The sequence below is a fragment of the Cebus imitator genome, unplaced genomic scaffold (genome assembly GCF_001604975.1).
Source record: "Cebus imitator isolate Cc_AM_T3 unplaced genomic scaffold, Cebus_imitator-1.0 Scaffold219, whole genome shotgun sequence".
NCBI lineage: Eukaryota > Metazoa > Chordata > Mammalia > Primates > Cebidae > Cebus > Cebus imitator.
The window spans coordinates 3,075,433-3,095,558 of NW_016107534.1; the positions used below are offsets into that span (position 1 = coordinate 3,075,433).

Consider the following 20,126-nt stretch of genomic DNA (forward strand, 5'->3'; position numbering starts at 1 on the left):
AAAAAAAAAAAAAAAAAAAAAAAAAAAGGAAAGAAAGAAAAAAAAAAAGAAAAATGAAAAGACAGGAGTGGGTCCTTGAGATAGCTGGTTCGAGTAGAACTCAGACATCAAAATTGAAACCCGCCCAATTTTCCAAAAAGCCAGATGCTCATAGAACTGAAGCTTGAGATACATCGGTACACCTACCACCTGTTGACATTCCCTCCTCTTCGTCCCTCTGTTTTCCTTCCCTGCTATATAAGCCCCTAACTTTAGTCAGGGGGAGAGACGGATTGGAGGTTTGTCTGCCCTCTTACCGGCTGATGTAACCAGAATAAAGCCTTCTTCCCTGGCAATACTGGCTATCTCAGTGATAGGCTTTCTGTGTGGTGAGCAGCCAGACCTAGACCAAGCTCCTGGCAATCCAAAACAAAATCATAATCGAAATCCATCAGGGAGCTCTTTGCACCCTTGGAACCCCACCTGGGAGGGGCAGTCAAGGCAGACTTTCCAGAGAAAGTGATGCTGAAACAGAAATTTTGAAGAGCAAGGGTTACCAAGCAAAGAACATTCCAGGAGAAGAAACAGGAGGTGTGAAGGTAGAGGCCCTCAGGCGAGGGTGTTAATGGAATCGAAAACGGTTCAGAACCCCAGGTGGACGGTCAAGGTAGCAATGAGAGGACGTGGGACAGGAGACCACAGCGCTGCCCCAGGGTGACTGGAAGGCGACTTGAGAGGGGAGCTGGGGCGAGACAGGTGCAGGGGTTGAGGATGAGAAAGGTACAGAGTGGCTGGAGGAATCTCACCTGTAAGCACTTCAGGATGGGATGTCTGGATCCTGGTGCCAGTGACTGTGCGCTGGGGCGAGAGCCACCCTCGCCAGGGGTGCAGGGAGGCGAAAGGAGGGCCTAGGGCTGCGAGTCCGCCACACAGCGCCCTCATTTGTGCGCAGCCCCGGAGGTCTAGAGTGGGGAAGCACCCAACCCTCCCCCAGGGCCCAACCGAGCACCGCAGCGGGAGGTACGGGGTTGTCAAATGACAGTTTTGAGGTTCTAGATTGCCAAAAGAGCCAGTGACCGGTCTAGGGCACCGTGCCGTCTGGCATCTCCCTGGAGGCCCTGGGCCTGGCCCGAGGCTCAGCGCAGATCCGCAGTCGCCGGGTCAGTGCGGGCCCCGGAGTGGATCCGCGGGGCGGGGCGGGGCACTGCCCTTGCCCCGAGCTCGGCAGCCGCGGCCCAGGGGCGGGGGCGGCGAGATGCGGAAGTGCCCGGGCGGTTGGCGGACCGGCGGGAGGCGCAGCCCGGGCAGAGCTCAGCTTGGCCCCGCCGTCCGGCCGGTCTCCTGGGCGCAGCCACGCAGGCGCACCGCAGACAGGTGGGTCCCGGCCGCCGCGCGCTCCTCTCCGCGTCCCCGCCCGGCGCGCCCCTAGGGTGGTGGGAGCGGTACCAGCTACTGCCCACCCCCAAGTCCAGGCCTCGCCCCAGGCCCGCGCCCCCCAGGCAACTGTGGGCGGCGGGATAAGTACTGGAGTAGGGCGGGGTCCGCGTCCAGCTGCGCCTGGAGAGCGAGCTCGGGTGGGTGCCTACGGCAGGGCGCGCCCCGCCGGCCTGCGACCTCCAAGGCGCCTCCCACGTCCCGATCAGTTTGGGGTGCTGGCGCCCGGGGAGCCCCGAGGCCCAGGTGGCGGAGTCGGCACCGCTGAGGGTGGGGGCGCCAACTCTGCTGCTCTCCTTCCCCTTCGCCATCGCCCAGGCTGAGGGCTCCCGGACGCCCCGCAGGAGGCTGGCTTGGACCACCTAGGAGCGAGGCCAGATCCCTACTTTCGATGCACTCGCCCTCGCTCTTCCCGGGCCACCCTCACCCTTTTGGAAAAGAGGTTGAGGTTTAAAACGTTCATACCCCGGGATCTTAAGGCCGATAGCAGGAATTGTGCTAGAGTTTGGGGGAAGACGGTGTCAGGTGGAGGCGGCATCCCTGGGCTGGTGGCAGGGAATGATAGACGCCAGGCCCCGGAGCAGCGGAGAAGGATGGGGCGCAATAGTTCCTGAGCTGGTTTCTGTAGGGCCTGCCCCAGAACTTAAGGCAGCAACAATGAAGAGGCTAAACGTGGAGAAAAAGTAAGACTAGCGTGGCCGCAATGCAGAGGGAGATGGCGAGATCTACGGACCCCAGGAGAGGCAAGAGCGGGTACCGGGAGCAGAGGCGGGAGTGGGGGACTTTCCCAACCTCGCAGCCACGCTGGGCAAAGCAGGTGCTGCTCCTCCAGCGGCAGGAGGAGCGGTCCAGAGGCCGACCCCAGAGGTGGGGGCGGTTCTGCGGGCTCGCCCAAGGGTTGTGCCCCGGTGGTGCCAGGGGGAGGCGTAGGGGTGGAGGGGAGCGGGGCAGGGGCGGAGGACTGGCCTGGGCCTGGGCTCCCCGAGGGCCCAGAGTGGGGATAAGTAACCAGGACCAGAGAGGGCTCGGCTGTATGGATGTAGGAACCTCCTTTCTGCCCACACTCCCAGTAGTTATGGGGCCTGGGGTGCTGGGGCTGAGGGACTCCAAGAGTCTAGGGAGGCACTGGGAAATCACCCTTTTTTATCTAAAGGCCCTACTTTGGGGTTTTCCCCCTCTACCCTGGTCTTCCCCCACCATGCTCCTGGGAGGAACAGAAAGCAGCTTCTTCTTGGGCACCTGTTGTCCAGAGCCTCAGCCTATCTGGACCAGGGGAGCAGCAGGGCCCAGGGTGTGGGCAGCTCACCCGGAGGGCTGGGATTTAGGGTCAGAGCCTGTACAGGGAACTCCTTGTCCTCTCCCTGAGCTGGGTGTGGGTTTGCAAGGAGACATGTGACCTAGACCAACCCTGGGCACAGCAGGGCCTGATGTCTGGCCACTCTTATGAGGATCAAGGATGGCTGTGGCACTTCCTCCCTCCCCCACTGGCCCCCTGGTGCCCAAGCCTTGCAGCTCCTGGGTGATGGTGGGGCACTGTCTCCTGGGCTCCAGCAGGGCCCTGGGTTGAGCTTCGGGCTCTCTCCCTTCAGCAGGGCCTCTAGGGCGCCCTCTGGATGCGTTGCTGCCTCACCCACTTGAGGGGGCTTCCTCAGGCCCTCAGCTGTTGGATTTCCCTCCTTTCAGGGGCTCAGGTCCATAGACTTAGGTCTAAGGCTGCATACATTTCACCCAGAGCCTCCAGAGCCTGAGACAGCAGACCTGTTCTGACAATGAACTTCTGAAGTCATGGGCCTTGATTGCGGTGGTCTGAATCAGACCTAGCCCTTTTCAGGGAAGGAGGGAGCTTCTGGGAGGATGAATGCTGCTCAGGTTAGAGCTCATGTGGACCTGGCTGCAGGCAAAAGTCTAGAGGCTGAGTCCCTTATGTGGCATGGTGGACAGACCCTCACCCAGCACAGCCGGGCTTGTCACCGGGGCTCCTACTCCACACCCCTCCCTAAGCTGCCTGCATGTTGCTGCCCTCTGATGCTGAGGCTGGAGTAGTCATTTCAAAACCTTGTTCTGCTTATACAGCCGTGTTGACTGGGCGCAGTGGCTCATGCCTGTAATCCTAGCACTTTGGGAGACCCAGCAGGGCGGATTGCCTGAGCTCAGGAGTTTGAGACGAGCCTGGGCAACACAGTGAAATCCCATCTCTACTAAAATACAAAAAATTAGCCGGGCATGGCGGCGTGCAACTGTAGTCCTGGCTGTTCAGGAGGCTGAGACAGGAGAATTGCTTGAACCGGGGAGGAGAGGTTACAGTGAGCTGAGCTCATGCCGCTGTACTCCAGCCTGGGCCACACAAGTGAAACTGTCTAAAAAAAAAAAAGCCATGTTGGGCAGATCTAGACTGCTGGACCGACAGCAGAGGGCAGACAGGCATCCTCTCTGATCTCCCCAGTTCCACCAGCACTGGCACAGCCTCAGCCCAGGGCGTCATCAATGAAGCTCTCCCTGACTCCGAGCAGACAGAGCTTCCTCCGGCCACCCTCACTCAGCCAGAATTGTGTGCTGCTGGTGACTGGCACCCCCCTATTCTAGGGCCAAGGCCTCTCAGGGGTCTACAAATACAAAAATGGGTGGGGGCACACCCTTGCTACAAACCACACTAAATGCATAATGACTGCCTGCAGGTTTGGGGGGCAGGGAACAGCTCTGGGCAGGAGGTTGGAAATTCGGTCTGGGGGATCAACTCATGAATTTTCTCTGCATCCCTTCCCTCCCTCCCTCAGCCCACAGTGAGTCTGGCTTCTGAGTTGTCCCAGCCTGGCCACTTTCATTTCCCCTGTGGTTGGGTGGCCGCTGGGGCAGAAAGCGGAACTAAGCCCCCATGTTCTGAGGCCGGGGCAGGGCTGGAGGGTTCTGAACACCTCCCTGTCCTGGCCCCAGGGCCAGGCCAGGGCCTGCCTTACCTCTCTCGGGACCTTGGCAGCCAAGCTGGGCTCTGAGGGAGGCCTGTGAGGCAAGATGCTAACAGCTCAGAGAGAGCACTAGGCAGATGCAACCCCAAAAGGTACTAGGCAGTGAATTTCAGGGGAAACTGAGGCTCTGTGCTGCAAGGTCCAAGCAGGCCTGGAAAGACAGAGGGAATTCAGCTCAAATCTTTGCTTCTTACTTGCTGAGCAACACATTCACCTCTGATGGGCTGTGCTGTATAATGGCCCAGTTCTGTCTTCCACGCTGGGGTCTCCAATGAAAAGCCAAGGGCATGGGTAAGGGGAGGAGAGAGGGACAGAAGGGGGCTCAGGACTGTGGAGTGTTTCCAGCTCTGGGCAGATGGAGGGGAGGAGGCAGGGTCCCACCTGCCTGACTCCAGGGAGGCAGCGAGGCTGTGGCCTGGGAGGCAGGACTCCAGCCCCTGGGTAGGTAGTGGTTAGAGCTGTGGCCTCTGCTTCCTGCATCCTTCCTAACAGGCTCTGGCAGGTGTTAGGGCCTTCCTAAGTGCTGCACGAATGCACATCCATTGGGAGGAGAAGGGGTGGACCAGGAATCTAGGAGATGAAGGGCCCTAGAGAGGTAACATCTCAGTTTGGTGGCTGCTGTCATTGGAGGTAGGTTGAGTTGGTTGATGGGATTTCTCTAAAGATGTCGAGATTGGGGAACTTCCTCCCAGAGGGAAACTGAGGAAGAAAGGTAGCTCTGAGAGCTGGGTGTGGAAACCCAGCCTCATTCACATGTTCTGCTTTCCTCCAGGTGCCCTGGGAACTTGAGATGAGATTTTTTTTTTTTTTTTTTTTTCACTCTTGTTGCCCAGGCTGGAGTGCAATGGCTGTATCTCGGCTCACCACAAGCTCCACGTCCCAGGTTCAAGCAGTTCTCCTGCCTCAGCCTCCTGAGTAGCTGGGATCACTGGCATGCACCACCACGCCCGGCTAATTTTTTGTATTTTTAGTAGAGATGGGGTTTCTCCATGTTGGTCAGGCTGGTCTTGAACTCCCGACCTCAGGTGATCTGCCTGCCTTGACCTCCCAAAGTGCTGGCATTACAGGCATAAGCCACCACCCTCAGCCAAGATGAGATTCTTGTTGAGGGCATCTCCGGAGGGGATTCTCAGGGGATGGAGGGTGAGAAAACTTGGGCAGGGAAGAACTAAAACGGGACGTGGACTGAGAGGGAGGCTGGCTTCAGGCTGAGCCCATGGGAGTGCTCGCTGCCCCAGGTAGCCCAGCTTCAGACAAGACAGCCGGCTTTTGTCCCTAGCATCAGGCAGTCACTGACTGTGGCTGTCCCCCCAGAGTGAGGGGTGGGCCTAACCTGTGTTGTGAGCAGTGGAAGGCAGTTCTCTGGCCAAGGGGCTGCTCACTGCTGTTAGCAGCTGGAGGATGGATGCCCCTGCCTGGTAAAAGGCATTGGCTGGGGGCACCCACAGCATTCACTGACTCATAACTCTTCCTTGCCTTCCCCCAAACACAAAATTCTGTGACACTGACAAGAAAGTTGATCCTTGGAAAAGACAGTTGGCCTTAAATACCTAGGCGGACTAGAGAGACTATTCTTTGGGGCCCATAGCTTGACCTCTGAGCACCCTGTTGCCATCCACCTGCAGACCTGCTGAGTCCCCTCTGGCTTTCTCCTGCAGACCCCTCTGCCATGAACCAGTCCATCCCAGGGGCTCCCACCCCGCCCCGCCGCGTGCGGCTGAAGCCCTGGCTGGTGGCCCAGGTGAACAGCTGCCAGTACCCAGGGCTTCAGTGGGTCAACGGGGAAAAGAAATTCTTCTACATCCCCTGGAGGCATGCCACAAGGCATGGTCCCAGCCAGGACGGAGATAACACCATCTTCAAGGTAAGCCCTGGCAAGGAGGCTGTCTGGACCTCCAGGGTACCCAGTCCCTAGAACAGGAGCACACACAACACGGACAGCTCCTCAAGGCTGGCCACTCACCCAGCTGCAGTGCTGCTGTGGACACCAGGCCCGGACTAAGGGAATGCAGACATAGCCACAGGTCACAGCTTTTCTTTTTTCTTTTTTTTTTTGAGATGGAGTCTCACTCTGTCGCCAGGCTGGAGTGCAGTGGCACAATCTCGGCTCACTGCAACCTCCGCCTCCTGGGTTCAAGCGATTCTCGTGCCTCAGCCTCCTGAATAGCTGGGATTACAGGCGCTCGCCAGCACACCAGCTAATTTTTGTATTTGTAGTAGAGACGGGATTTCACCATGTTGGTCAGGCTGGTCTCAAACTCCTGACCTCAAGTGATCTGCCTGCCTCAGCCTCCCAAAGTGCTGGGATTACAGGCATGAGCCACCGTGCCCGGCCTAGGGCACACCTCTTCCAGCCTGCACCCCAGAGCAATGTGGGGACTAAGGGTCCGCGGAAGACTTTCCCATAACTCATCATACTCACTCTTTGTTCTTGTCTCACTTCTGTTACTCATGAGGATATGTTCAGTGCACACATATGCTAAAGGAAGCCAAAAATCCACCTACCATTATTCTAAAATTTTTATTTTAAATTAGTATATATTTATGGGTTCACCGGTTCACCACTGTGTATAGTAATGATTTGATAAGTATAGTGATCAGATCAGGTAATTAGCATATCCATAATCTCAAACATTTGTCATTTCTTTGTGCTGGGAACAAACTATTTTTAATATGAGATTCAGACATATCATCAATCTTTTAATTTTTTGATTAATTTTTTTTTGAGACAGGGCCTCATACTGTTGATCAGGCTTGAATTTTTTTTTTTTTTTTTTTTTTTTTTTTTTTTTGAGACAGGGTCTCACTCTGTCACCCAGGCTAGAGTGCAGTGTGGTGATCTCAGCTCACTGCAGCCTCAACCTCCTAGGCTCAGGTGAGTCTCCCATCTCAACCTCCCAAGTAGCTGGGATTACATGTGCCTGACACCACACACTAATTTTTTTGTACTTTTAGTAGAGGCTTTGCTATGTTGCCCAGACCGGTCTCAAACTCCTAGAGTCAAGCAATCTGCCCACCTCGGCCTCCCAGAGTGCTGGGATTACAGGTGTGAGCCACTGCACCTGGCCCAATCTTTTTTCTTTAATTGACATATAACAATTATACATATGTACCCTTTTTTTTTTTTTAAGAGACGAGGTGTTGCTCTGTTGCCTAGGCTGGTGAGCAGTGGTGCAGTCATAGCTCACTGCAACCTTCAACTCAGCTCAAGTGATCCTCCAGCCTCAGCTTCCTGAGGAGCTGTGACTACAGGTACATGCCACCATGCCCAGCTAATTTTTTTTTTTAGACTGAGTCTTGCTGTCTCCCTGACGAGTGCAGTGGTGCAATCTCAGCTCACGGCAACTTCTCCCACCTGGATTCAAGCAATCCTCCTGCCTCAGCCTCCCGAGTAGCTGGGATTACAGATGCCCGACACCACACCGGCTAATTTTTTTTTTTTTTTAATTTTTAGTAGAGATGAGGTTTTACTATCTTGGCCAGGCTAGTCTTGAATTCCTGACCTTGTGATCCACCTGCCTCAGCCTCCCAAAGTGCTGGGATTGCAGGCATGAGCCACCGTGCTCAGCCTAATTGTTTGATTTTGATTTTTGTAAAGATGAGGTCTCACTTTGTTGCCCTGGCTGGTCTCAAGCTCCTGGGCCCAAGTGATCCTCCCACCTCAGCCTCCTGAGTAGCTGGTAGCACAGGCGCAAGCCACTGTGCTCTCTCCAGTAATGCTAGGATGTACCCAGCATAATAGTTTTTGCTTACATTTTTAGTTTTCTACACGTGAGTGTATATGAAATGCAAAATTGGAATCAAGTGATATATCTTGTTTTATAAGCTGGATTTTTTTTCACCCCAATATCAGGTTCAGCTTTCCTTTCCAACATAATCCACACCACTACTCGTGACTGTAGAATTTCCACTGGAAGGTTTTAGCACAATTTGGTCACCGATTCTTGGTGTTTGGATACTTGAGGTTGCTTTTAAAACCCAAAGTTAAAAACCACATTGTCATGTAGGCTGTCTTAACGCTTCCCTTTTTTTTATCCTCAATTATTTTGGAGGTTGATTTCCTAGAGTTGAAAATCGCTGGGCCAAAGGCGAGGCTTATTTTTTACAACTTCGGATATGTATTTTCTTAGTTTTTGGACTTGATCCTTACCTTTCCAAAGTTCTGTTGCTAAGCCATTTTTTATTTTTGTATAGGTAATACAGTTATACAAGTCAACATTAAAAGGCATAGAATGGTTTAGAGCAAAAAAATCTCCCTCCTATCCTGTTTCGCCACCAGCCTCTCCCTTTCCCTAGAGGCAGCAGTGTTGTCATTTTCTTTTTTTAGCTTTCCTGGGATGTTTTTATGCACATATAAGCAAGTATGCACTATCGTTTCCTCTACTTTTCTTTTTTCATTTTTTTTTTTTTTTTTTTTTTTTTTTTTTTTTTTTTTTTTTTTTTTTTTTTTTTTTTTGAGATGGAGTCTCTCTCTGTTGCCCAGGCTGGAGTGCAGTGGCGTGATCTTGGCTCACCATAATCTCCGCCTCCCGGGTCCAAGCAATTCTTCAGTCTCAGCCTCCCAAGTAGCTGGGATTATGGGTGCGTGCCACCATGCCTGGCTAATTTTTGTATTTTTAGTAGAGATGGGGTTTCATCATGTTGATCAGGCTGGTCTCGAACTGCTGACCTCATGATCCACCCACCTCGGCCTCCCAAAGTTCTGGGATTACAGGCACGAGCCACAGTGCCCAGCCTCCTCTACTTTTCATAAGAAATGCTAGATGTCTGCATATCCATCTGTACTTAATACTTCTTGACAATTGCTGCATGTCAGTATACAAACAGTTTCCTGCTTTTTCTTTTTTTGTGCTGCCTGGTATTTTCATTCAATGGGTTGGCCATCATTTCACCAGCCCCTCATTGATGGATGTTGCATTGGGTATTTTGGGTCATCTTTTATACACAGTGCCACTGTGAATAACCTTGTATGTACAATATTTTGTGTGAATGCTTCTTTGATATTTAGGATGAATTCCTAGAAATCAAATAGCTGGGTTAAAGGGTTAGAAAGAAACATTGGTAATCCTCACCTCACCTGATTGCCATTCAAAATAAACCAACAGCTCCAGTGCAGTGAGCCCATCCTATGTGCAGGCGTAGCTCTGAGTGCTTTATGGACATCAAACCCACTCATTGTCTTTGAGCCAGGGTATCACTCTGTCACCCAGACTGGAGTGAAGCACATAGTCACGGCTCACTGCAGCCTCCATCTCTCCGGCTCAAGCAATCCTCCCACCTCAGCCTCCTGAGTAGCTGGGACCACAGGCGCCCATCACTATGCCCAGCTAATTTGTTGTATTTTTTTGTAGAGACAAGAGTCTTGCTATGTTGCCTAGGCTGGTCTCCAACTCCTGGGCTCAAGCGATCCTCCCACCTCAGCCTCCCAAAATGTTGGGATTACAGGCGTGAGCCACTGTGCCCAGCCAACATCAACCCCTTGAGTCTTCACTGCCCCTCCATGAGGTGGGCACTGTGAGATCACGAGAAAGGGAGGCAGTGACATGGCCTGGCACACAGCTGGCAGGGGGCACATTCCAGATTCGGACCCAGCCTGGCTCCATTGTGCTAACTCTTATCCCCTATGCTGTCCTTAGAGATCACACCGGTTCACGTTGCCGGAAGCAGGGACTGTGGATACATCTCACAGCCCCTAGATTCCATGGAGTTTGCTGGCAGCCTGAGGGCTGAGGCAGGACTGTGGCAGATCCCCATGCTGCAAACAAGGTCTGGGCTCAGTGAGGCTCAGCCTGTGGCCGAAGGTCTCGCCACACAGTGGGGTCTCCTATGGAATGGGAAGCAGACAGGGGCTGAGGTGGAGACAAAATTCTCTGTGGTCAGCTGTCTCTTCCTGGCCCAGGCCTGGGCCAAGGAGACAGGGAAATACACCGAAGGGGTGGATGAAGCCGATCCAGCCAAGTGGAAGGCCAACCTGCGCTGCGCCCTTAACAAGAGCCGAGACTTCCGCCTCATCTACGACGGGCCCCGGGACATGCCACCTCAGCCCTACAAGATCTACGAGGTCTGCTCCAATGGCCCTGCTCCGACAGGTATCAGGCCTAGCTCTGTGTGAGCCACCTGGGAGGCTGTGCAATGACCCGGCCTCTAGCCATGAGCTGCTGAGTGCGGGCAGGCCAGGGCCCCTCTAGCATGCAGTGGTCCAGGACATGCTGCCACAGCTTCCACTAGGTCATGACACCCAGGGCTTCCAGGAGTGGCTGGGATGGGTCACTGGTGGATCAGGATGGCTTGGCATGCAGTCAGGGACCTGGGTTCTTCTTCCTTACCATTGCCCTTGTTCTGGCTTCTGGTTCCAGCCTAGGTCTCGTGGCCCATGGAGTTGGGGAGGTCTTTCCCCATCCTGGTGGCTGTGCCCTCCCTCTTGCCCTGTGTTGGGGCAGCTCTGGGGAGGGCAGAAGCCGCACAGGAGCTACAGGCAGCCTCTCGGGGGATCTGGCTCCTCCTCTGACGTTGACTCCTTTACTGTCCTTCTTTTCTCTCCCCACTGTGCAGAGTCCCAGCCCCCTGAGGATTACTCTATTCCAGGAGAGGAGGAGGAGGAGGAAGAAGAAGAGGTGAGAGTGGGTCGGGGAGGCAGATGGGGCCCTGGGCAGGCTCTCTGCTGTCCCAGTGGCCTTAGGTCAAAGTCTGGCTCTCCTGGAGGCCCGTGGTCCTCTCAGTGGCTCTTCTCCTTGTTTCTTCTCCTGGGATTCTGAACGATAAGAGCACAGTCCCCACCTGCTCCTTCCCAGGACATTGTCGTTATTCTGCATGTGTGACCCGAGCAGCAGTTTGGGCTTGGTAGGTCTGACTCCCCGCAGAAGGCAAATGAGGAAAGTGAGGCACAGGGCTTTTCTGACCTGTCTGGGATGGCTGAGCTGGGACCGCAGGCAGGGTCTTGCCTGGGTTAAGCGGAGACTGGGAGAGTAGCCTCATGGTTCTCGCGTGTTATTTCCCCAGCTCAGTGGAATAACCTGTCCTCCCTTCTCTCCATCTCTCCCCTCCTTTGCCTGTGGCATCCCTTCAGCTGCAGAGGATGTTGCCAAGTCTGAGCCTCACAGGTGAGGCTGGGAGGTGGTGGTGGTTGGGAGTCTAGTATACGGAGGAGCTATAGGTACTATAGGTACCTGGGAGGGGGCTGATGGGAGGCTGGGGTGGCCCAGGGCTGGGAGTAGGTGGGCCCAGGAGGCAGTTCCTGGAGGTGGCACTGACAGCCGTCCATACACACTCTTTAGATGCAGTGCCGCCAGGCCCCGCCATGGCACCCTATTCTTTACCCAAAGAGGATGTCAAGTGGCCACCCACTCTGCAGCCGCCCACTCTGCAGCCACCCGTGGTGCTGGGTCCCCCTGCTCCGGACCCCAGTCCCCTGGCTCCTCCCCTTGGCAACCCTGCTGGCTTCAGGGAGCTTCTCCCTGAGGTCCTGGAGCCTGGGCCCCTGGCTGCCAGCCTGCCCCCTGCAGGCGAACAGCTCCTGCCCGACCTGCTGATCAGCCCCCACATGCTGCCTCGTAAGGGACCCACGGCTGGGCAGGGGGAAGCAATGCTGGGGGCGGTGGTAGGATTGGCAAGGAGGGTGGAGGGTGCTGGAGCCCCTTGAGTGGGGAGAGAAAGTGGGAGGGCTGATGGGGCTGGGCCTGGCCACTGGGAGGCAGAATGGGGAGGTGTGGTGCTCAAGGATGGGGTGGGCCTGCCCTTCTGCCCCACAGTGACCGACCTGGAGATCAAGTTCCAATACCGGGGGCGGCCACCCCGAGCCCTCACCATCAGCAACCCCCACGGCTGCCGGCTCTTCTACAGCCAGCTGGAGGCCACCCAGGAGCAGGTGGAACTCTTCGGCCCCATAAGCCTGGAGCAAGTGCGCTTCCCCAGCCCTGAGGACATCCCCAGCGACAAGCAGCGCTTCTACACGAACCAGCTGCTGGACGTCCTGGACCGCGGGCTCATCCTCCAGCTCCAGGGCCAGGACCTGTATGCCATCCGCCTGTGTCAGTGCAAGGTGTTCTGGAGCGGGCCTTGTGCCTCAGCCCATGACTCATGCCCAAACCCCATCCAGCGGGAGGTCAAGACCAAGCTCTTCAGCCTGGAGCACTTTCTCAATGGTGAGTGGCTGAAGTCGTGATCCTCCCGGCCGCCTCTTGCCCAGGAACACGGTTCCAGCCTCTGACTAGGAACCTTGATCTTGATGCAGAGCTCATCCTGTTCCAGAAGGGGCAGACCAACACCCCACCACCCTTTGAGATCTTCTTCTGCTTTGGGGAAGAATGGCCTGACCGCAAACCCCGAGAGAAGAAGCTCATTACTGTACAGGTACGTCTCCCCTGCCCCAAAGTCAGTCTTGGCTTGACTTTGGCGAATCCCGGGGCTAGGCCCTTGCCCCAGGCTGGAGGCTGAGGGCTCCCCGAACAGCGTGAACTTGGCCGCCAGAGACTATCAAGGCTCAGGGCCAGAGAATACAGTCTATTACTCACCCCTGATGGCTGCCCTCATGCACAGCTGGATCTGGCAGCCCTGCCACGGGTCTCCCTGTCTTATCTCCTTTTTGCCTCCCAGGTGGTGCCTGTAGCAGCTCGAATGCTGTTGGAGATGTTCTCAGGGGAGCTATCTTGGTCAGCAGATAGCATCCGGCTACAGATCTCAAACCCAGACCTCAAAGACCGCATGGTGGAGCAGTTCAAGGAGCTTCATCACATCTGGCAGTCTCAGCAGCGGTTGCAGCCTGTGGCCCAGGCCCCTCCTGGCGCAGGCCTTGGTGCTGGCCAGGGGCCCTGGACTATGCACCCAGCTGGCATGCAGTAACAAGGCTGCAGATGGTGACTGGCCCTGGCTTCCTGGGTGGCTGTGCAGACTAATGTGGAGGTATGACAGCCCCGGTGAGCACTGGCTGGCTGCAGGGTCCCACCTCTGGGTTTCCTGGAAGTGGATTTGGGCCAAGAAGGAGCAGGGAGAGAGGCCTGAGCCCCTGCTTCTCCCTCAAAGCTTTGCTTTGAGGGTTCTGTGTTCCTGTGCCTGTCTCCTGGGCTCTCTCTAGTCTGGTCAGCCTGGCTCCTGAGAAACTCAGCCATGAGCAAGGAAGGAACGCCCCCCCACCCCCAACCCTCAGGCCTAGTTTACAGGAAGAATTGCCTAAGGGTGGCCCACTCTTGTGATTGCCCCATTTCCTCTGGCAAAAAAGCCAAAGAGTGTTGTGGGCCGAGTCCCCCCGCAAGGCCTCTGCAGGGCATGGCCCTGATTTCCCTGGTTTGAGCCTCACTTCCTCATCTTCCTCTCCTCTGAGATAGACATGAGTGACCACTTAGGTATCACATCAGATGCTCAAGGCTGGCAGCTCCCCCTTTTCTTGAGAGTCCAAGAACCTGAGGTAGAAAGAATTTTTATGTATTTTTGGATTAATAAATGTTAAAAACAGACTCAGCTGTTTCCTTCCTTTTTCTGCTACCAGTTGCTCCCATGCTGCTCTGCCAGGCCCTGTTTCGGATGCCAGCTGTCCCCCGAGCACCTGCCCCCTGCTTGTGGCCATTGGCATTGGGAGGACCTACCTTCTGGGCTGATGAGTCAGTTGGGCCTTCATAAACACTCACCTAGCTGGCTTTGCTTTCCAGGAGGAAGCTGGCTGAAGCAAGGGTGTGGAATTTTAAATGTGTGCACAGTCTAGAAAACTGTCAGAATCAGTTTTCTCATAAGAAATGGTGGAAAAGGACAGGCTAGCACTGCAGCTGCATTTGGGACCATTCAAATCTGTCATCCTCAAGTATATTCCTGTGCTATTAAACACATCAGGGCAATGCATACAAACCGTCCTGATATATTTAATGTATTTATTATATTGTCCCCTGAGGTTGGGGGAGTGAGGTCTCACCGTTAGTCCTCCCAGAGCTGGCTGTTAAAGAGCCTGGCACCTATCCCCCCACCCCTGTGTCACCTCTGCAGAATCCAGCCCCCTTTCTGCCTTCAGCCATGAGTGGAAGCCACCCCAGGCCCTTACCAGATGCAGACGCCCAACTTGATGCCCAGCCATCAGAACTGTGAGCCAAATATACCTTTTTCTGTAGAAATTGCCCAGCCTCAGGTTTTCCTTTACAGGAACACCAAATGGATGAAACCCCTATAAATGTCCAAGGATACCTTGCCCCTCAGCCTCATCCACAGACTATATTGTCACTGCTCAGATTTTTGCCAGCCTGACAGGTGAGATAGTATCTCAGTGCCACTTCTCATTATGACCAAGGCTGAAAAGCTTTTCACATGGTTAAGTGGCCTGTACAGATTTTTAAAAATAATTTTAGAATGGTTTTAGATTTAAGGAAAAGTTCCTAATAGAGTTCCTATGTACCCCCAGTTTCTCCAGTTGTTAACATCTTACATTACTATGACACACTTGTGACAACTAATGAAACCATGTGGACAATTACGATCAACTCAACTTTCTTCCTTGGATTTCATTGGTTTTTCTCTGATATCCTTTTTCGGTTCCAGAATCCTATCCAAGATATCACATTACATTCACTTGTCACGTTTCCTTAGACTCCTCTGGTCTATGACAGTTTCTTAGACTTTTCTTGTTGTTGATCTTGATGGTTTTGAGGAATACTGGTAATTTCTTTAAGCATGTCCCTCAGTTTGGGCTTATCTGATGTACTTATTTGTTTTTAGAGATAGGGTCTCAATCTGTTGCCTAGGCTGGAGTGCCATAGTGCAACCTTGAACTCCTGGGCTCAGAGGATCCCCTCACATAGCTGGGACTACAGGTGCACAACACACCTGGCTCTTTTCTTTTACAGACCTGGTCTTGAAATTGCCCAGGCTGGTCTCAAACTCCTGGTCTCAAGTGATCCTCCCATCGTGGCCTCCCAAAGAGCTGAGACTACAGGCCTGAGCCACCGTGCCCTGCCTGTTTTTCATGGTTTTTATATGGAAGACCACCAAGGTGAAGCATCATTTTCGCTACATCGTATCAAGTGTGCATGCGACTAACCTGATTTATCACTGGTTTTTGACCTTGATCGTCTGACTGAGGTAGTGATACGTTCCTCCATCATGAAACTACTCTTCATCCTCCGTGTTCTAGGTGTACACATGTACAGTGGTTTCAGAACTGTTCACCTGCATCCTCTTAAACTTTACCAACTAGAGTACAGTGGCTGTGTACAGCTCCTTTTGTCTTTAGTCTTAGTTTTCAATCATTTACAAAGGTCACCACCTTTTTTCCTCATAGGCCTGTGCAGTTCTATTCCCTCCTGAAATTGTCAATGTTTTGAGATTAGGAGATAGGAGATGGAACATACCTGGTTTCCAGCTTCTCTCAAAAAGTGGCAAATATGAAAGCATTGTCATACAGTCCTCAAAGGCAATAATCAGCCGGAACTCTGGGTGGGGAATGTTCTCCCAGTTCATTAGGGTCCTTTCCCGGCCTGCTTCCTTTCACTGCTCTCTGTGTCCCTAAGGGCGTTTGAGTTTGCAACCCCTGATGAATGGTGGAGCAGGGAGATCACGTGTAGATGAACTGTGAAGGCTTGGAAGGGCCAGGTGCCCCACAGGACCACTGGTGGGCTGATTTCCCCAGTACTGCTACCAGTTGAGTCACTGCCAACCATCTTCCCTGCATTTCTATTGTTTTCTTAAAAATAAAACATGAAAACAACAATAAAAAACCTGGCTGTCACTTAAGATTTCTGTGCTGTAGTAGCCAGTTGTGGATGAACATTATCCAGAAGTGACAGATGTAACAAACGCCAGAGGTAAAGGCAGGCTAGTGTGTGGTATAATTCACTGCTCCCTAGCCAGGCTAGGGTTCCCCTTGGTAGTAGCTTTTGGCTGTTCTAGGGGCCTGTGCTGGGGCTTGCTGGAACCCACAGGATCTTGATGCCCACAGCCCTGGGGATGAACACATTCCTTTAGCCCCCAGCAGTTTCTCTCCCTTTTCAAGCTCCTCGTCCCCAAGTTCAACCTTATAATCAACTAAATGTACCCTTTTAAGACTCCTATTATTCAGCTTTTCCTCGAGCAAAAATACCCTGGCCAGGTATTTTTCGGTGGCTCATACCTGTAGTCCCAGCACTTTGGGAGGCCGAGGCAGGCAGATCTAGAGGTCAAGAGTTGGAGACCTGACTGGCCAACATGGTGAAACCCCATGTCTACTAAAAATACAAAAATTAGCCAGGCATGGTGGTGGGTGCCTATAATCCCAGCTATTTAGGAGGTTGAGGCAGAAGAATTTCTTGATCCCGGGAGGTGGAGGTTGCAGTGAGCCGAGATTGTGCCACTGCACACCGGCCTGGGTGAGAGCGCAAGACTCCGTCTCAAAAACAAAACAACACAACCCTTTTCAGTCTTTGTAGAGTAGAAGATATCAATGGCTTTTCCCATTTTTGCTGAAGGAGTATTCTTGGAAGGCAATGTTCTCATTTGCTGGCAATTTGTCCCAAAAAATCAGGCACTTCTTGTTGCAAAATCTTGAATTTTTTGTCTCTTAGTTTTGGCTTTCATCTTATGATACACTTAAACCAGGGCCACACAAAGTAGACATTTACATAAATTCATGAATGTTGATGCCATTCAAAAGCACAAGTTCCTTTATGTGTTAGGCATGCATTCTCAGTTATTATTCTTTGTAACAACTGTCTTCAAACAGATACATAAGGATTGCAAGTTACTGTGTTTTCGTAGAGTCTTGCTGGAAATAGCCCCAGCGGATGACCTGTGCTCCACATCACCATAAACATTTCATGGCTAATCCTATCACCAGACAGACAATTCTGTGGAGAGATGAGTTAGGCAGTTAGCTCACCTGCCCACATGGATGGGAGATACTCATTCTATTTCTACTACACAATGCTATGCAGAAACAGCATTTCCATTAGGGGATCTGATCCTGAACAGTTATTTATTTTTTTTTTTTGAGACGGAGTTTCGCTCTTATTACCCAGGCTGGAGTGCAATGGCGCGATCTCGGCTCCCCGCAACCTCCGCCTCCTGGGTTCAGGCAATTCTCCTGCCTCAGCCTCCTGAGTAGCTAGGATTACAGGCATGCGCCACCATGCCCAGCTGATTTTTTGTATTTTTAGTAGAGACGGGGTTTCACCATGTTGACCAGGATGGTCTCGATCTCTTGACCTCGTGATCCACCCGCCTCGGCCTCTCAAAGTGCTGGGATTACAGGCGTGAGCCACCGTGCCCGGCCTGAACAGTTATTTTAAAAATTAAAATCCAGATGGGCATCCTTGCTATGTCAAAAGCTTCAGAGCAGCCCTTTCAAATAATCCATAAAGCTTCAGTAAGCAGTGAGGTTCTGACACCATTAATGACACAGGGCTGTTTACAAAGCTCTAGCTTTAGATATGCATTCCACATGCTGTTTTTCAGTGGCTGGGGAGGGTTGTAATGTCTTCCACGTTTCTTTTTTCAGCTCCCCACAAAACTGCCTGTGAAGAAAGCCAAATTCCTTAAACAGCAAAATCAACTGGTTATTTCAAGGACCTAGGGTTGGATAAAACTTAATGGTTTTATTATTTAGCCAGAACATGAGAGGGATGGCTGGGGTAAGGTGCTGATCCTTGGAATCTAGTATCACTCTTAACACTCAAGTTTTTCTCTCCTTCTAATATTGCTTCTTTAGAGATTAAAGCCCTGTGAACCACTGATATTATGCTGGAAGATTTGTTTCACCGACTGATTCCTACCATAGCTTGAGGATTTATGCCCAGGAATGAAAAAGTTAGTGACACGCAAAGAAAAGGCAGAGAAGTGTCAGTATCAACAACATGTATCACATTAGAATACAGGTCTGCAGTTAATAGTTCAAAGCCCAAATGCCATAAGAGACTATGATTCCATTTATTAAAAACTCAGGAAAATGCAAACTAATCTAGTGACAGAAAGCAAACCAGAGGTTACTTGGGAATGGGGATGGATGGGAAGAGCTAGAAGGGAGGGATTATTTCCTGCCTCTTCCCATCCATCCCCATTCCCAAGTAACCACTGGGAAAGGTTCAAAGAGGGGTTCAAGAAAACTTTTGGCAATAAAATGTTCACTACCCTGATTGTGATAATGGTTTCATGGGTGTGTATCAAAGCTTATCAAAGTGTATACCTTAAACACATGCAGATCATATTAATGACACTTCAAAAAAAAATTTTTTTTTTAAAGACCAATAAATCTGTAGGTCAGTAAACAGTCTACTTGGGTGGCCACAGTAGGAAAACCATACCACACTTCTGTTTTTTGTTTTGTTTTGTTTTGTTTTTTTGAGACGGAGTTTTGCTCTTGTTACCCAGGCTGGAGTGCAATGGCGCGATCTCGGCTCCCCGCAACCTCCGGCTCCTGGGTTCAGGCAATTCTCCTGCCTCAGCCTCCTGAGTAGCTGGGATTACAGGCACGCGCCACCATGCCCAGCTAATTTTTTATATTTTTAGTACAGACAGGGTTTCACCATGTTGACCAGGGTGGTCTCGATCTCTTGACCTCGTGATCCACCTGCCTCGGCCTCCCAAAGTGCTGGGATTACAGGCATGAGCCACCGCGCCCGGCCACACTTCTGTTTAACATGATAGAGTAACCCAACTCTTTCCCACTGAGGTTACATGAAAGGGTAAAATGTTAAGCGTGATGACTTTTGGTGTGAATTAGGAGAATAAAAGATGCAGAATGAGCCACTTCCCTGAAGTATGAAGGGTCTGTGGCATCAGGGCAGGGCCTGCTCTTTCAATTCCATCCCCAGATGTCTATCAGGTAACAAAGGCTGCTTCCTTAGCTGGTCTAGCTGTACCACTTCAGAGCTACAAGGCAGTGAATGAAAGTAAAAACAAACGCTAGTTAAATTTTAAAAATTTATTCTTTTCTTTTGTTGCTGTTGATTTGTTCTTGAGATGGCTACAACACCAGACAGAACAGTGCCCTCATATCTGATGGCTGTGCAGGGCTGCACTCCTTTGAAACATTAAGATCTGTTTTGGGCTTCCCTCTTCGGCCTCACCCTCCCCTTGAAATCAAGTAATTTCCACACTTTTTAGTAAAATACTAAACGACACATCATCCCTTGTTAGCCCTGTAAACATTTTTTTTCTCCACACACCCTCCCTCTTTTTTTCTCTCATGTCTGTGGGTGAAAAATCTGCTAAGAAAAAAACCTTAAAAAACAAAAATTTATACATTTATATCCTGCCCCCCACCGTACCCTAGTTTTGGCTCTTCAAAGGCAGACAACCTGATGTGGACTAGAAATGGACTGAGAGAACAAATGGGGTCAGGGTTCAGATATCCACAAATTCTAACCCTGGCAGGTCCTGAGCATCACTGATGTGACCACGATAGAAAGCGAAACAGGCTCCTTGCTTACTCTCCCTTGTCTGAACAATTCTAAAGGTGGGAAAAAACACCTGGGGAAGGCAGAAATTTCTACTCACTTGCGTTAAAAGGAGGGAAGAGAGAAAAAGAAGGAAGGGTAGGAGAGGAAAGAGAGGACAAAACCACAGAAAACCTGAACAAAGGACCCTGACCCTCTTCTTCCAATTGCAGCTAATTCATTTGAATCCCCACATTCTCCCTAAGTAAATATTTTGTTTCACAGAAAGCCTGTCCTTTTGTTTTTCCTTGTGCACGTGCACACTGGCACTTGTGCATGTATGTGTGTGTGTGCATGTGTCATTTGCTACCAGGTGAATGTTTCAGTTCTGGTTTCTCTTTAGTTTTCCTTTTTTTTTTTTTTTTTTTTT

General features: G+C 51.8%; 1 protein-coding gene across 2 annotated transcripts; it reads left to right on the plus strand.

Moving 5' to 3' along the window:
• The first annotated feature begins 1,188 nt into the window (after nucleotides 1–1,188).
• Nucleotides 1,189–14,466, plus strand: IRF5 (interferon regulatory factor 5). 2 transcript variants are annotated; one of them, XM_017549530.2, is made up of 9 exons: nucleotides 1,189–1,353; nucleotides 6,035–6,240; nucleotides 10,276–10,465; nucleotides 10,929–10,990; nucleotides 11,443–11,476; nucleotides 11,651–11,926; nucleotides 12,125–12,517; nucleotides 12,607–12,725; nucleotides 12,969–14,466. In XM_017549530.2, exons 2-9 carry the CDS (start codon nucleotides 6,046–6,048, stop codon nucleotides 13,212–13,214), a joined length of 1,515 nt encoding a protein of 504 aa, XP_017405019.1. In that variant the 5' UTR covers nucleotides 1,189–1,353; nucleotides 6,035–6,045; the 3' UTR covers nucleotides 13,215–14,466. The 2 variants fall into 2 exon arrangements, with proteins under 2 accessions (XP_017405019.1, XP_017405021.1); XM_017549532.2 differs by lacking the exon at nucleotides 11,651–11,926.
• Nucleotides 14,467–20,126: the final 5,660 nt, after the last annotated feature.

Coding starts and splice junctions, on each gene's coding strand:
- IRF5 (XM_017549530.2), top strand. CDS start 6,046: ATGAACCAGTCCATCCCAGGGGCTCCCACCCCGCCCCGCCGCGTGCGG. Junction 10,466..10,928: donor CAATGGCCCTGCTCCGACAG/GTATCAGGCCTA, acceptor CCCACTGTGCAG/AGTCCCAGCCCCCTGAGGAT. Junction 11,477..11,650: donor GCCAAGTCTGAGCCTCACAG/GTGAGGCTGGGA, acceptor CACACTCTTTAG/ATGCAGTGCCGCCAGGCCCC.